Here is a 17717-nt window from a genome sequence, read left to right as displayed (position 1 = left end):
TCCTAGCTGTCCAACCCTGTGCATTTAGAGAAAGACCCCACTGATTCTGGCAGATACCCTTTAAAATGTGGGATCTGTGGTGAGTATCTAAGATCCCTACAGTGTGAAAACAAGCCATTCGGCCCATCGAGTCCACACCGACCCTTGAAGAGCATCCCCCCATCCTTGTAATTCCATGGCTAATCCATCTAGCCTACACATATTCAGACCGTGGGAGGAAACGGAGACACGAGGAGAATGTGCAAACTCCACACTCCCAAGGGTGAATTCGAACCTGAACCCCTGGTGCTGTGAGGCAGCAGTGCTAACCACTGAGCCACCGTGCAGCACCTGGCTAACTTTAACCCTGTGCCTACCAAGTTTCTGCAGGATGGACGGAGATAAAACTGTTAGTCTACGAATCTGGCCGTCTTTATCAAAGTTGTAGTCGAAGTTCTCTCAAGCAATCCAAGTTATGCAGAATAAAGTTATTTTCTGACCAAATATTCCGATCTAGAACCTTCTCTCTTGCCATTTTAGAGCCTCAAAATGCACCCACCGAGGTGGATGGGATAAACCTGGAAGAAATTCGTGAATTTGCAAAGAATTTTAAGATCCGGCGATTGTCCCTTGGCTTGACGCAGACACAGGTTGGACAAGCACTGAGTGCTGCAGAGGGACCAGCATACAGCCAGTCAGCTATCTGCAGGTAACACACCTAACCGAGGTGCTATTTCAAACCTAGCAAGGGGCAGCAGAAGTGATACCTAACAGGGGAAAAGAAGGGTTGAGAGGAATAATTTCCATGCAGAGATAAAAAGAAATAAAAAATCACAGAAGTTGGACATTTGAAATAGCCAGAAAAAGCTGAAAAATGCACAGTTCCTTAATCGGAACTGGAGATATTTTAACATTGCTATAACTTCCTTGTTTCAATCAGTTACTTCAATGAGCATACACATCAGTGAACTGAGGCCCAGTCCAAAAGGCTGCACAGAAAGCAGTGCAGATGGCATCCATTGCTATCCTCCATGTTGAGCTTCATGTTCTCCACAAAGCAGGAGAAACAATACTTACAATACATCAGGAGACTTTTGATTTCTTAATAGGTCACTTGATTAGGCTAGGACATAGTTGACAAGAAATATCTTGTGTTTGATTCCTGGGGCAGAATTTTCCCTGCAGACATCTCAGCCTAACCCCTGTGGTCAGGCTCGAATGGAGTGAGAACCCCACACTGTTTGGAGACAGGGGCCTGGCTGCTATTTTCCTCAAATTGGCCAATTAGAGAGCCAAAGAGCAGGCTCGCCAATCTAATAAAGAATGACAGATAGGCTCTTGAAGCTGGGCAGCCAGTAAGAGACTTGGAAGAAGCAGCAGAATTCCCAGACAGGTAACTGAAAGAAAGGGTGTCTCAAATTTGAAACTTAAAATGAAAAACAGATCAAGCAGCTGTGAGTACGCACACTTGAGATGTGAGCATCACTGACTGGGTCAGTATTTTTGCCCATCCCTAAATGCCCTCAGAAAGATGGCAGTGGATTATATTCTTGAACCATTAAAGCATAATGAATCGCTACCACTCACTAGCTTTCTCGGCTATCTAGAGGGCAGTTAAGAGTCTGGAGTCACATGTGGGTCAGACTAGGTTAGGACAGCAGTTTCCTCCCTTAAAGGACATCAGTGAAGCAGAAGGGTTTTCACAGCAATTAAGTCATTTGCCAATTACTAAAGCTCGCTTTTCATTCCAAATTATTCCCATCAACTCAATTTAAATTCCCTAACAGCCGTAATGGAATTTCACCTTATGTTTTTAGATCACCTTCTGTTTATTGATCTAGTAACAGAGCCATCATCTAACAATCTCTGTGCTACCGTATGCCATTTATATGTTCAAGTTACTTAAAACTAAGTAGGAATTAGCAACGGGTTGAAACTCTAAATACCCGACAAGACTTTCCAGCAACAGTCTCACCTACACTCAACATCTGGTCAGGTATAGTGCTGCAGCAACAGTGGGCATGGTTTTAATTTGCCCACTTTCACTGAAAGCTGATTTTTTAGCCACTTTTATTTCCCTTTGTATTTGGTTTTTATGGTGTTGTCAAAGCTTTCATCAACTGCCTTTTGCTATATAACCCTCATTACGTACTCTCCCTCTTCCCTTCTAAAGTCAAGAAAGTGAGAATACCTCGATCTGTTTTCGTGGAGCAAATCAAGAGGCAATGGAAAGTAGTGAGGCAGCACAGAGCATGTATGGCAACCACCCACGTCCCTACTTCAGAAATAATATGGCAATGTGGTCTTAGCTTCACTTGATCCAGGAAGAGTGCTTGCCCTTCATGTGGGAAGCCATGAAGGCCAGCTAGGTCAATAATCGCAACCCCATTCCACCATGGTCACTGCACAAGAGCCATAGCAATCCAAAACACTTCCTCTGAAGGTATGACAACATTGGTACCATGTGAAAAAAACTCCAAAAGCTGCTTAACTGCTGTTTTAAAAACCCAGCTAGTTCACTCACATAATTCAGGGAAAGAAGCTGCCAGCCCCACCCTGTGTGGGTTACATATGACTCTAGTCCTGTGCCACTTGATTGATTTTTAATGTCCTCTGAAATGGCCTGGCAGGTCAGTACCTAGAACAATATTCTTTTAACGACAAGGGATGGGCAAAAGAGACATTTGCTCATGTCAAGCACATCCTGTAAATAGTTTTTTTTATTTTTAAAAAGGTCTATCAAATGTGTACAGGTGCATTAAGTATATCGAAGATTGTGCTGGAGTTATAAATCGCATCCACTTATTCATTGACAATTAACAGCAGCAGGACAGGACACTGCCATTTTGCCAAATTTACAGAGTGGCAAGATTTTCTAGGGAGATTGTGCCATCATAGCCGTTGAAGTCTCTAGATCACTGCTATCATCTCTGTAAACATCAAGGATTCTACTGTTTGTCTGTCTGACTTTGCAACAAGCACCATGCCTCATGCAGTCAAATGCTCCCTCTCCTGGAAGTTGCCACAATGCCCTCATTCTCAAGGTAGTCCAGTGTGCCAGTTTCTGTCACCCAGCAGGTAGCTGTGTGCTTTCCCCCCAAGGTCATTAGCTGAGCAGCAGTGTAACAAGATCCATTTATCCCCAGTAACCACTAAACTACTTTGAGGTGTAATGGCTCTGCATGAAATGCAAAATTCAATAACGCAAACGGGTGCGGGGATGGTTGTGTGCGATTAAGCCACTTCCAATGCTGGCAGCAGACGAGGCTCATTTATATGGCTGTAGCAATCAGTCAGTGCTAAGTGTGCTGTTGTGTGGCTGGTCTGTCTAAGCAGGAGGTGGAAAAGTGTGAGAGACTAGCACACATTCACTATTGATATATCATGACTCATATCTCTGAAAGGGGAGGTGCCTTTTGACTGGACCAAATGCTAGAAGTGGGTAAGAAAGAGTCTCTGATGTTTGACTTGGTAGACACCTGACTATGATGAGGCAGGTGAAGAGTGGACTCTGCAATGCAGCACTGGGGATCTTGCTGCAGGAGGTAGACTCAAAAGGAGAGATCCTCTATCCGTAAGGACCAAGACACCCTCCGGACCAACGCTACGAATGCAGCTGAAGCAAATAGTCTTTGCTGTCAGTGTCTGTATTTTACTCCTAAGGACCTGGATGCAGTACCGTAGGAAGTTCATTGACCTCTCACAAGTGATCAAGGTCAGTGAATGTCTCTTTAAATTCCATCTCCAAACGCATGCAGCGCTAGCGTCAGACAGTGCTTGATGCACCATATCCCCATCACTCACATACCAGCAATCTCCATCAATCAGGTTTTGTACTGAACAGTCATAACTTCATCTCAACCTCGCACACTTAATACTGCTGCCAGGCTCACACCTACACCATACACACTTATGTCTGTTCAACGGTGACAGGCACATTGGACCAGATGCGTTGATACAGTTCCCTCTCTTTTTCAGGTCAAGAGCATTCACAGCCAAAGGTAGCAGCAGCTACCCAGTGGAGGACAGGCATTGCTGCATCTTCTCCCCCATATGGAGACATAGCCATAACTAAGGCCCTAACCAGCAGTGGAAGTGAAAGCACCAAAGATGATGGTATGCTCATCGCCATTCATCGTCCTCACATACCACTCCCCCCTCATCCCACAGTTATTTCTTATTGGCACGCTGCTGGTGATGTAAGTGCGTACCTCTTTGTTTCCATCTCCCATCACCTTCGCAATCCAACCCTTGTGTCTTTCTCCTTTCAGATGCCTAAGAACTGACACCTGGCTAGGCAGTGGCGGAAGAAGAAGAGGTGGAAGAGCAAGAAGACAGTGCTTCACCTTCAGCACTGACACTCACTCTCCCACTCACAGCCACCAGCTCAGATACAGACAACACACAGCGAGTTTAGAGGTGGGAGCTGCACGTGCTGAAAGCCGGGGCCTGAGTAACCTGCAGATAAAGTGAGGTGAAAGGATAGTGTGGCTACCAGCTCACCAGAGGGCAGGGTCGTGCGTGTTTTGTGGTCGGGAGGACTCAGATGAGGACTTCACAGAAAATGGTTGATGCAAATGTGCAGAGATGCCTGGTACATTGACATGCCAATCACAGAGTCAAGAGCATGAGGGGTCCAATGCCAATCTTGCACAGGGTTCTGCGTATAGCTTGGAGCCCATTCTTTCTAGCATGGAAGTGGGGGTTACGACCCGCACAGTGGACCCAACCCTTCTGCAGCACCTGATGGCTGATGCCTCAAGTTCCACTACAGCAGAGACAGAAGCCATTCAGACTCGTGAGTGCTGTGATGGTTGATGAGAGTGGAGTTACGTAAGTTCAGTTTGCTGCCATGCAAACTCAGTCTGCTGTTGCCGGAGCTGCTGATAACCTGTGCTTTAAGGAGCTTGCAGGTTCCCACCATACTGTAGCAACCTGGCCTCCAACGTAACACTCGGATTGCTGAGCTGCCGTGACCTGGGAGTTGCTGTGGCTCCTTGGAGTACGAGCCTGCTGTACTCTCTTGGGACTGACAACATTCCTGCTCCCAGCCCTGCAATCCGAAACCGGACACAGTTGAATCTAATCAAACTGCAGACTCACTTGTGGGCATCCTGCAAGGTCATTTGTGGTTTGTCCACAGTGGCTGCCCTCTGATTCTCAAATGCTGATGGTCCAATGGACTGGTGCAGAATGAATGCATGGTTTCTGTTGTCGGGCATTAACTGACTTCTTACATTGAGAATGGCCACACATTGGTTACAGGTTGAGGCAGTGGAAATTACTGCGTTTGCAGTTCCTCTCTGAATTTGCATACTGTGTCCACAAAGTAATGGGTACAGTCAGTGACCACCCTGCAACATGTGGAATCCTGACGAAGCTGCATGCCCACTTTGCCTGCTTCCTTCTGGCACAAGAGTACACAATTGTTTACTGTCTCTTTGTGTACAGGGTATCAGTGGCCTCCCTTATACAACAGTGAACAGTGAGCTGTGAGTTGTTGGAGATGTCATCTGTTCCAGGGATTCCCTTGTAAAACATTCAAAGTCTTTGTCACTTTTGCAGCTATAGGCAGCATTGCCCTTGGCCAGCTCTGAGGCTACAGAACTGCCAACAACAGACAGCAGATATCTGAGCACCTCCACAGTGAAATAGAAACAGTGGCCACATTGTTCCTGGCTGAGGATGAAGTCGGAGAATTGTTCAATAAAGACCCCCAAATAGATGTGGTCAGGTGCTGAGCTCATTTTTCTCCCTCTTTCTGCTCCCTCATCATGCAGCTTGTCCTCCTTGCTGTCATCTGATCTCATTCTTCCCAGCATTCTGCAGGGCAAGGACATCATCCTGGCTGGGAAATATAACGCAGTTCCTTCATTGTCTCTAGTCAAAATCCCAGAACTGGAAGCTAGTGTCGGGAGCAGGACCCTTGGAGTCAGGACAATATTTCCAACAATTGACCACTCCTGATAAACTTCATCAAGTTTAAGCAGTGATACAGCCCACCAGACATGGCTACTAACTCACCAACAGCTTGAGAAATCATTCGTCAATGAACCTGAAAGTGATTGTCACTTGTTTGTTGCAAGTGGTTGTTGCTTTGCAGGCCAGCGTTTTTTGCCCTTGTGAAGGTGGTGATGTAGCTGCCTTATTGAATGGCTGCAGTCCTTAGGGTATAGGTACACCCACACTGCTGTTAGGGAGGGAGTTACAAGATTTTGAACCACAAACACTGAAAGAACATATACTTCCAAGTCAGGATGGTGAATGGCTTGGAGGAGAATTGCAGGGGGTGGTGTTTCCATGTATCTGCTGCCCTTGTCCTTCCATGACCACCAGCTGTTTGAGTTTTGCGATGACCAGATCTCTCTCCAAAGTCTGATATTGTCAGATATGACTGGAAGTGTGTCCAGGAAATTTAACCATTATAGTGTATGGTGTATCCAGCAGTGGGAGGTGGCTCAATGCATCCGCATTTGCTACTTGGCCTCCCAGACTATTCCAATTTGTCATTACACACACTTAGTATTAGAGCCCACTGTTGAATTCAGCCTGAAGCTATGGGAGGCACTGCCTTGTCCTCTTTCGGTAGACCTAGCAGGGGTTTGTGGTCTGTTATTATTACAAATTTACATCTGTAAAGGTACTGGTGGAACTTCCTGACTCCAAATATGGCTAACAAACCTTCCTTCTCTATCTGGGTGTATTTAGACTCTGCATTAGCCAAAGTCCTGGATGCATATGCTATTGGGCATTCCTCTCCATTGGGCCACCAGAAGCTAATACTACCCTGATGCTGTACAGGGAGGCATCACATGTCAATACCAGATCTCGCTTGGGATCATGGTGTACCAACACCTTTGGACAACAATACCTGCTTCTTCACTTCCCTAAAGGCTACATCTTGGCTACAAGACCATTTCCAAGGCTGACCCTTTTTCAGTAGCAGATGTAAGGGTGCCAGGATGGAGGCCAGGTTATGTATGAACTTTCCGTAATAATTCACCATCCCAAGGAAAGACGTAAGCTCTGGTACTGATGTGGAAGCCGGGGCATCTTTAATTGCCCTCACTTTATCTTCCAACAGGTGTAACCCCGTCTTGTCTACTCTGTAGCCTAGGTAGGTCACCTGGGATGACTGGAACACACATTTTTACCTTCTAAGGCATATGCTCGCCTGGGAGAAATGTCTAAGGACTATGTCCAAGTTCTCTTACTGCTCCTTACTGGTCTTCCCTGTTATTAGCACGTCAGCAAGATAAATGGTGACCTGAGGTAAACCTTGTAAAAAAACATTGTCCATTGTCCGCTGAAAAATGGCACAGGCTGTCAATACCCCAGATGGCAGTCTCATATATTGGTATAAACTCTTGGTATTAATTGTAGCATACTTCTGGGAATCCTCATCTAAACACAATTGCAAGTACACATAGCTCATGTCCAATTTCATGAAGGACAGCCCCCCTGCCAGCGTTGTGTATAAACCCTCTATGCGAGGGATTGGGTATTTATCCAGCTGTGAAAAGCAGTTTAGAGTTTGTTTCAAATCCCCACAAAGACAAACCAACCCCTTGGACTTTACAATCGGTATGACCGGGTGCTGCCCATTCCGCAAACTGGACTGGTTTGATGATTCCTTTGCTTCCCAGACTCCTGATTTCTGCTTCTACTTTTATCCGTAAGGCATATGGCGCTGGGTGGGCCATGCAGAATCATGGAATTGCTTCCTGGTCAGCTGGCCTTGGCTCTTTTGGTAGTCCCTAGACCTTCCTGAAGGAATTTAATTAGGACTTCACTCAAGCATCCATTTTCTAATCAAAAAATGTTGAGCCAATCTAAGAGAATCTTTCTCAACCAGCTTCGCCCCATCAAGACCGGAACTGAAGGTGTACCCTTAATCTGTAAAGGTTCCCCAGTATAAGTTCTCAGTTTAGTCGAGGTCTTGCATTCACTTAAGGGTTGGAGTTCAGGGCAAAATTTGTTAAAGACTGGTTCTGTGATCACTGAAACGACTGTGCCAGTCTCAAACTCCATTAGAACCGGGTGACCATTTAACCAGACGTTTATTTTGATTGGTTCGGATTTGGGTGTTGCTAAGCAATTTAACTGTTCCAACCCAGATATACGTGGGCTTTTCAGGCTGTGCACTCTCCTGGATACTGACCTATGAGTTTTCTTACTCCATTTAGGTCTAATGGGACTCTTTTGCTGTCTTGAGTCCACATACTGGTAGCAACTACAATGGCTTCCCGGTCCAGATCCTGAAGATAATTTTAACTGTTTTTTAAAGGCTTGGCTTTGTTTTGGAGTTTTGCTGTGGGCTGACTTGGAGTCCCTCTGCTCAGGATATGTCCTGAGTGAGGCTCTGCAATTGCCTTCACTCAAGAGGTATCCCCCAAGCTCAGTGGCGAGTGTGCCCACTTCCACCGGCATACCCTGTAACTCATATGCTTCACTTGCCGCATTTTCTAACGACAAAGCCAGTTGTAGTGTTTGTTTGAAGTTCATTTGGGCTTCAGCTAGTAGGCGCTTTTGCATGGTTACGTCATTAGTCTCATTATCAAACAGTCTCTCAGCATTCCATTTAGGATTAAACCAAAATCACATACCTCTGCCAGTCATTTTAACCTCATCAAAAATTCCAATATGGATTCCTCTGGTTCTCAAGTTGCTGAGTAAAACCAATAGCGTTTCAGAATTAGGGGAGGCTTGGAGTTGGGGTTGAACCAAGTCCGTCAACTCTTAAAAGGTTTCAATATCTGGTGCCTCCGGGAAAGTTAGGTTTCTAATAACCAAAAAAGCTGCGGGTCCACAAGCTGGCAGGAGAATTACTCATTGCTTTTTGTCTGCCCTAATGTCATTTGCCTGGAAAAATATAGTGACTTCTTTCCACGTACTGGGCTCAGTCTTCGATGGCAGGATCGAATGCGTCAAGCTTCCCAAATAGCCACATAATGCCAGAAATGCTTACCCCAACTCAAAGACAACTGTTGCAAGCGAATCTCTTCAGGGACATGTTTTTCTATCATTGCCACTGAAATAGCTCCACGAAGGCTGGTATCCCATCACCAAATCACCCTTAATTTACATGTGCATAGTACATTGGGCTTCAGATAGTAGTCACTTTTGCATGTTACATCATTAATCCCACATAATAAATGGTCTCTCAGCATCTCATTAAGGGTTAAACCAAAGTCACATGCCTCTGCCAGTCGTCCTAACCTCGTCAAAAATATCAATACAGATTCCCCTGGTTTTCCAATAGCTGAGTACAACCAATAGCATCCCAGAATTAGAGGAGGCTTGGGGTTGTAATATTCCCTAACTAAATCCATAAGTTAAGGATTCTTTCTTGAAAGGTCTTAGTATCTGGTGGCTCAGGAAGGTCAGGCTCCTGATAATTAATTGTTGACCACCATTCACAACTAGATGTGGCAGGACTGCAGAGCTTAGATCTGATCCATTGGTTGTGGGATCACTTAGCTCTGTCTATCACTTGCTGCTTATGCTGTTTGGTGTGCAAGTAATCCTGTTTGGTGGCTTCACCAGGTTGACACCTCACTTTCAGGTATGCCTCTTGCTGCTCCTGGCGTGCCCTCCTGCACTCTCCATTGAACCAGGGTTGATCCCCTGGCTTGATGGTAATGGTTGAGTGGGGGATATGCCAGGCTGTGAGGTTACAGATTGTGGTTGAATACAATTCACACAGCCCCTCATGGATGCCTAGTCTTGAGTTGCTGTATCTATTCTGAGCCTGTTCCATTGAACACGGCAATAATGTCACACAACACAATGGAGGGTGTCCTCAGTGTGAAGGCAGGACTTCTCCACAAGGACTGTGCAATGGTCACTCCAACCGACACTGTCACAGACAGATGCATCTGCAACTGTTAGATTGGTGAGGATGAGGTCATATTGTTTCTCCCCTCTGTCAGTTCACCCACCCTCTGCAGGATAAGTCTGCCTGAAATGTCCTTCAGCTCAGTCAATAGTAATGTTTCCAAGCCATCAAACCCCTCACTCAGAGTAAACTCCTATTACACTCTTCTTCAAGTGCTGTTCAACCTGGAAGAGTACTGATTCATCAGTTCAGTTTGTTGCTTGACTAGTCTGTGGACAGCTTTCCTATTCTCGGCACAACTCCCTGGGCATTAGTGAGGAGGAGTTTGTAGAGTCAACTGACCTGGCTATACCTTTGTCCTTTCTGTTGCCTCGGACGATGCTGATTGGTCAAGGATCTGTAAGCATTTATTCTTCTTAGACTTTGTCTGAGCAATACAGGTAAGTGGCTCACTGGATGGACCATTTCAAAGGGCAGTTAAAAGTCATCCACATTACTGCGGGTCTGGAGTCACATGTAAGCCAGACAGGGTAAGGATGGCAGGTTTCTTTCCCCTGAAGGACATTAGTGACGCAGATGGGTTTTTACAGCAACAGATGTCAGTTTTTTTCACAGTAACCAATACTGAAGCTAGCTTTTTACTCCAGATTGATTTCCAACAGTGCATATAAATTCCCCTAGCTGTATTGGTGGGATTTGAACCTGTGCCTTCAGATCTTTGTCAAGGTCTCTGGATTACAAGTTCAGTCACAGAACTACAATACTACTGTACGCTCTGACTGATATCACCATCTGCCTCCTTTGCAATACTTCAGACACACTCCCAGCACTTGTGCTAATGACATCACCAAGATGGTGTCCAGTGTGGTCTACGCCAGATGAATGTGCCCATGGTGCAGGCTTTATCCGGGACCTAAAACTGCACTCATTGCACCAAAAATATAGCTGTTGCACCACTCAGTTTCGTGTTTTGAGAATTTTAGTGATGTGATTACACATAAACCTTGATGTGAAGGAATGCTTCCAGCTGAGAAGTTACGGAAGATGCAGTTTCCCTTGTGTAGATGATGAGCAATTCACTCACTTTAACACAGAGAGGGGACTGCATAACCTGCCTTTTAGTTAAGCCTGAATAATTTTCTTTTTCCTTGCCTGTCCTGGTTATGTTACCTAATGTTGTGCAGTACTGAGTTACTATACCCTGAACACCATCCGTTACTCCGTTGTTCTCCTTTGCAACTTGTATTGATTTCACAGGAACACCACAGACCTGCTTACTTTGCAGAGAAACATGCCCACAGTTTGCTTGTTGGACCGGAGACCTCACGGCTCTGCTGCACACACCACAGATATTCCCAAGTGCCATTGTTTGCAGTGAATCTGCAGAAGGCAATTCCTTGGGTCCCATTCCCTTTACGTTGTTGCAGTTTTTTAAAATTGCTGCTTCAATGCGCAGATTTCTACTGCCTAAAAGGCAAGCTGGCTCCCAATCAACAGCAGTACTGCTGGGAAAAAGGGGATTGATCACATCCTCTGGTAGCACAGAAGCTACATTCAAAGACAAAAAGACGAGGGGCACAGACAGGGTGGAAAGGAAGCAGCTTAGTTGAAGGGTCAGTAATAAAGGGGCATCACTTTAAGGTGACAGGCAGGAGGTTTAGAGGGGATTTGAGGGAAAATATTATCACCCAGAGGGTGGTGGGGCTCTGGAATGCACTGCCTGGAGAGTTGTAGAGGCAGGAAACCTCACAACCTTTACAAAGTTATTGGATAAGCACTTGAAGTGTCAATAACATTCAAGGTTATGGGCCTAGTGCAGGCAAATGGGACCAGTGTAGATTAGAGTAGTTTTTATTGTCAGTGCAGACTCAAGGAGCTGAAGGATCTCTTCTGTACTGTATAATTCTACGATTCTCCCAATGCGAAAAGGGGAGAGAGCTAAGGGATGCTAACAAAAATGAAGAGGTACTGACCTGGCTTTGCCAAGCTGTTTGACTGCCTCTGAGCTGGAGTTTCTGCTGGAAGAGGTGCTTTAGGTCAGCACAGGAGAAGGCTGTTCAACCATTGTGTTTGTTCTGACTCCCTGCAACAGCAACTCATCCAGTCATTCTCTCCCACCTTGCCCTGCAAATGTATCCTCTTCAACTGCTTCTCAAATTCTGTACTGAAATCCATGATTGAATCTGCATCCAGCACCTTCTCCCAAGTAGACCCACCGGCCCCCTCGAGCCTGTTCTGCAATTCCATAAGATCATGGTTGTTCGGATTGTGACCTCTACCCCAAGAATATTTCAACCCTTGCTTACCAAGAATCTATCCTTCTATGTTTGAAAAATATTCAAAGGTTCTGCTTTGACCACCTTTTGAAGACGAGAGTTCCAAAGAGCTATGACCCTCTAAGAGGAAAAGACCTGCCTCATCTGTTTTAAATGGGCGACCCCTTGTTCTTAAACAGTTGCTTTCTGACTACTCTGCCTCGACCCGTCATGATTTTGAACACAGGTAGCATTTCTCCAGTCTGTTAACTTGTTTATTTTTGTCTTACTTATGTCCTTCTGTGGTGCTACTCCTGGCATGCCCTCCACTACTCTCTATTGAACCAGAGTTAATCCCTGGCTTGATGGTGATGGTAGAATGGGGGATATGCTGGAACATGAGGTTGCAGATTGCAGTTGAATACAATTCTGCTGCAATTGATGGCCCACAGCACCTGCAGCTTAACTACACAAGCTATAAATTCAGTATGCTACATATACTTGCCTAGTCCTAGTTTAAACTATTGTGCTAGCTTAGGGAAGAAAGAAACCTGAAAACTCAGCAACGAATCACCTTACCTGCTTGACGATGTGCCCTCTCTCAGACCATCCCCTGTTGGGTAAAAGGTCAGATTACTAAAGCAGCCTGTGTCCATATGCAGCAAGACCTGGACAACATCCAGGATTGTGCTGATAAGTGGCAAGTACCATTTGCACCACACAAGTACCAGACAAAGCCTTTCTCCAACAAGAGAGAATCTGACTATCACCCCCTGTTTTTCAATGGCATTGCCATCACTGAACATCCTGGGAGTTATCATTGACCAGAAACTGAACTGAACTGAACTAGCCATATAAATACAGTGGCTACAAGAGCAGGTCAGAGGCTAGGAATCTTGCAGCAAGCACCTTCCTACAAGGCACAAGTCAAGAGTGTGATGGAATACTCCCCACTTGCCTGGAATGGGTGCAGCTCCAACAACACTCAAGAAGCTTGACACCGTCCAGGACAAACCAGCCCTCTTGATTGGCACCACATCCACAAGCATCCACTCCCTCCACCACTGACACTCAGTAGCAGCAGTGTGTACTATCTACGAGATGCACTGCAGAAATTCACCAAAGATCCTTAGACAGCTCTTTCCAAAAACACAACCATCTCGAAGGACAAGGGCAGCAGATACATGGGAATACCACCACCTTCAAGTTCCCCTCCAAGCCACTCACCATCCTGACTTGGAAATCTATTATTGTTCCTTCAGTGTCGTTGGGTCAAATATTGGGATCTCCCTCCCTTAGGGCACTGTTGGTGTGCTTGCACCCCTTTGGAAAAGATGTCTCCGGTTGTAGGAGAATCTAGCACTGGAGCTCTCAGTTTAAGAATAAAGGGTCATCCTTTAAGACAAAGATGAGGAGAAATGTGCTCTCTTAGAAGGTGATGAGTCTTTGGAACTCTCTTCTCAAAAAGGTAGTGAAAGCACTGTCTTTGAAGGCAGATTTCGAAAGGTTCTTGATAAACAAGATAATGAAAGCTTACTGGCAGTAGGTAGAGAAATGTGGAATAATCAGATCAGCCACAATCTTGATGAAGGGTCGCTGAACCTAAAACATTAACTCTGTCTCTCTCTCCAAAGATGCTGCCAGACCTGCTGAGTTTCTTCAACAATTTGTGTTTTTGTTTCAGATTTCCAACATCTGCAGTTGTTTGTTTTATTTCAGCTGCAGTCCTATTGTATGGAGGAGCAGGGTTGAGGGACCGAGCGGCTTACTCCCGCTCCTAATTCGCATGTGTGTACGGACTACATCGGTTCAAGAAGGCAGCTCACCATCGTCTTCTCAAGGGCAATTATTTTTCTGTTCATAACATGTGACCATCTCTGGTTCAGCCAGTATTTATTGCCCTGGAGAAGGTGGTCATGAGCTGCCTTCTTGAACCACTGCGTTCCTTGAGATATAGGGACACCCATGATGCTGTTCTAGTATTTTGATTAAGGATGTGCAACTAATCCTGGCCTTGCCAGTGACACGCGTATCCAATGAATAAATAAATTAAGGAACCTTTCCTTCTCTATGTTGAATTCATCTACTCACCAAATTTCCTGAGTTAATTGAGTGCTGTGTAGTCGCAGTACTCCTTTGAATTGCACTTGAATGGTGCTAACTTTATGTGTAAGCAAAACCTCCTATCACAAGGAATGTGGCTGTTCCAAGGCACCATATCCTCAGGCCATTCATTGCATCATGTCTGGATGGAATTGGATGTCTGATATGTCACTGGATGTGTCAGCCCTTGTGGGCACTTCAGCACTTGGTATCCTTGCAGCGTTTCTAGGGCTGGCTCACTGCTGACACAGTGTGAAGACAGTCTTCACAGGTAGGTGTGATTCTGCCTAGAGATACAATTGACAGCACTTTGGGTGTTGTGACCAATCAGGTCAGCATCACCTTTTCATGCAGCATCAGTGAATGTATGACAGGCATAAATGTGAGTGAAGAGACCACTGAGGAACGAAGAGTTAGTCAGGCCTTCAGTGATACTGAGACTGTTGCGACAGATTGTTGGAACCTCTTGTGTATGCAACTCATCTGCTTAAATGTTGTATGTATATCCCTGTCTGTAGCTGTGGGTGTGAGAGGACCTATCTCCAGGTGGTTCCCAAGAGTTGGATTTTTGGGGAGTCAACAAAACTCAGTTGACCTTGAAATTTGGTGGATGGAATCCAATCCCTAATGCCTTCAGTTTTCCTCATGGCGGGATAAAAGTGCAGGGTAGTTCGGATGATGATCCCTCACCCTGGAACTCCCAACCTATCCAATTTCATTATGGAGACAGGCATCTCCGAAACACCCACAATTTTAATGGATTCCGGTCAACTTTTCAAGGAGTCATGGTTGACTCCTCCCAAGTGTTAGGAACAATAATTTGGTCGAGAGTACCTTTTGAAAGGTAGGCTCAACTCATCTATGCCCCTCCACTACCTCCAATGGCCCTTCATAGCCTCCATGCCAACCTAAAGCACTTGCATGCCTATTCACCCAGTGTACACTCTGTGCAGAACCAATGAACTATGTAGAATGTATGCAAAAGCTTTAAATACCAATCAATAAAAACCGAAAGAACTGCGGAGGCTGTAAATCAGGAACAAAAATAAAGTTGCTGGAAAAGCTCAGCAGGTCTGGCAGCATCTGCGAAGAAACAGTCAAATCTAACGTTTCGGGTCCGGTGACCCTTCCTCAGAGGTTAACTCTGATTGATTGTTTCTTCACAAATGCTGCCAGATCTGTTCAGCTTATCTAGCAACTGTGTTTAAACACCAGTCATTCATTCATTACTCTGAACAGGAAACTGTTATTACAACATCCTTACAAATGTTTCAACCATCTAGACTTTTAAAAGTATCAATCCCAGAAAGTATGAACACTTAGCACCTCTTTAGCTTATGTACATAAAAGTCTGCAAGTGCCACAATAGATCCAAGAGAAAGAACAGTCTATCAAACAGGTTCAATAGACTAATGGATATCTGGGCTCTCAGCTCATAATATGGCTTGCTGAGGATTGTAAATCTAGAGTCAGTAGCAAATTCCATCACAGCATGACAATATTAAATGAGAATCTTGTGATAATTGAATGGGTTCAAATAAGTTTTTTTATTCAATGAACTCAATTTAAATGTCCCATCTTCCATGGTGAGATTTGAATTCATGTCCTTAGATGATTATTTCAGGTTGCTCTGGATTACTCATTCAGTGACACAAGGACTATGCCATTCTCCTGAAGTGTTTCCACCCAAACTTTGTTTTCAAATCTATGGAATGGAGCATAACTTTCTGATTTAAGTGTAGCAAAGTGCTACCTCCTAAACCACAACTGGTAAGGGAGAAAATAATAAATATTTGATAAGAATAAAAACATCTTTGGGCTGAGGCAAATCTCAAGTAATAAGTTGTAAAATAAATTTATAACTTTTATTTACTGTAGCCTACTCTTTATAAACTCTCAGCAAAGCAGGCCAGCAGCAATAATATCTGGGACTCCAGACTGGAAAACAAAATCCTAGTCAAGGTGACATGAACTTGTTTGGTGGAGGGGAGGAGTTTTGTAAATTTGGCTAGATTAGGGGGCAGAGATAAACCTTATGACTCACACACACACATCTTCTACCAAACTGAAGTAACGGGAGGCAAATAAGAATGCCAATCTAGGCATTCAATAATCCCGAGCATCAGGTGATCAGAACAGAAAAAGAACATTATATTGACGTTTCTTTGGAGATGTAAAAATTCGCTGTCTGGAGGCCGACAATTATAGCACAGTTTTGTGTCCTGTTAGGTTTGAGAAATTGGACATCACTCCTAAAAGTGCACAGAAGATCAAGCCAGTTCTAGAAAGATGGCTGACAGAAGCAGAAATACGACACCGTGCGGGCATACAGAACCTCACTGAGTTCGTTGGTAGTGAACCTTCAAAGAAACGCAAACGACGCACATCTTTCACACCACAGGCCCTGGAAATCCTTAACGCCCACTTTGAGAAAAATACACACCCCACAGGTCAGGAAATGACAGAGATAGCCGAGCAGCTGAACTACGACCGAGAGGTGGTTAGGGTGTGGTTCTGCAACAAGAGGCAGACTTTAAAAAACACCATCAAGCGACTGCAGCAGAATGACACGGCGGGAACAGGTTCAGTTGAACGATTATCGGACTCCACAGTAAACATTGCTGGAACAGGCTGACCTACAGAAGACTCTTTCAGTGAGTTGTTCCAACGTTTTTATAAATAGCACTATGAGGATCATTTAGAGGGTAATGGCCAAGCAGCAAAAGTAGACATCCCTAGATCACTGCATCTCTTCTGTCTACTAAGGTATATTGTGGTATACAGCCACATGGATGGAGCTATTAGAGTGAATTACTGTAATATTTAGGAATAGTATATAAGCTGCTGCATAATTCATTTTGTAGCACCCACAGTCCTTCAGGTCAAATGTCACAGTCAGTTATAATCCCCCTCCTCCTGTGTCATCTTACTTCAACCTTGTGACCGACTGAGCATCTCTGATGTCTATCCAGCTGTTCAAGTTTGCCTTGAGGGGTCCATACCCTGTAAAATGATACATACAAGGGTGTTACAAGTTGCAATCCAGCTTTCTGAGAACTGAACAAATTTATCTTGTGAGTTCTGAGATTCATATCAGCCAATTTTGATCTTTAGTTTACTCCAGGTGACCTTGCCTCAAGCAGAACAGTTGTAGCAGGTGCAACAATAGACCTGGGGATCCTGGAGTTGAACAAGAGGTGGGGAGAACAAAATGCAATATTCCTTGTTGCTGCACAATGACCATACCAGAAATGTGTATACGTGGAAGTCAGGTGAGAAACTAGGCTCAGCTATGGTTGTAAAGGCTCTATTTTAACACCCTTCCCAACTGGACTGCCACAAAAGGGTATGGTGAGGGGATAAAGTCCTAGAAATGGCAAAATGCACGCAGCTACCGTGATGTTAAAACTGCAGGTACTGGAGTGGCTGAGTGTCCTGCAGTGGAGAGACGGGAGCTCGTGTTGATCTGTAAATTGGGGACCTCTGATGCAGCTTAGATCCTGGATTTTAACTGATGGACCATGGCTTTTGTATAGGTCAAT

General features: G+C 44.8%; 1 protein-coding gene across 1 annotated transcript in view; it reads left to right on the top strand.

Annotated features, from left to right (window-relative positions):
* Nucleotides 1–17717, top strand: part of LOC109926267 (POU domain, class 6, transcription factor 2-like) — a 51886-nt gene that overhangs the window by 25787 nt on the left and 8382 nt on the right. Inside the window, exons 2-3 of the mRNA XM_048618836.1 lie at nt 520–688; nt 16405–16829. Of these exons, the coding sequence (XP_048474793.1) occupies nt 520–688; nt 16405–16810 (575 nt within the window). The 3' untranslated portion in view covers nt 16811–16829. The remainder of the gene's footprint in view (nt 1–519; nt 689–16404; nt 16830–17717) is intronic.

Source organism: Rhincodon typus, chromosome 41, assembly GCF_021869965.1.
Source record: "Rhincodon typus isolate 14 chromosome 41, sRhiTyp1.1, whole genome shotgun sequence".
NCBI classification, from domain to species: Eukaryota; Metazoa; Chordata; class Chondrichthyes; order Orectolobiformes; family Rhincodontidae; genus Rhincodon; species Rhincodon typus.
Note: the sequence above shows the minus strand (reverse complement) of the source record. Positions and strands in the feature narration are given on the sequence as shown.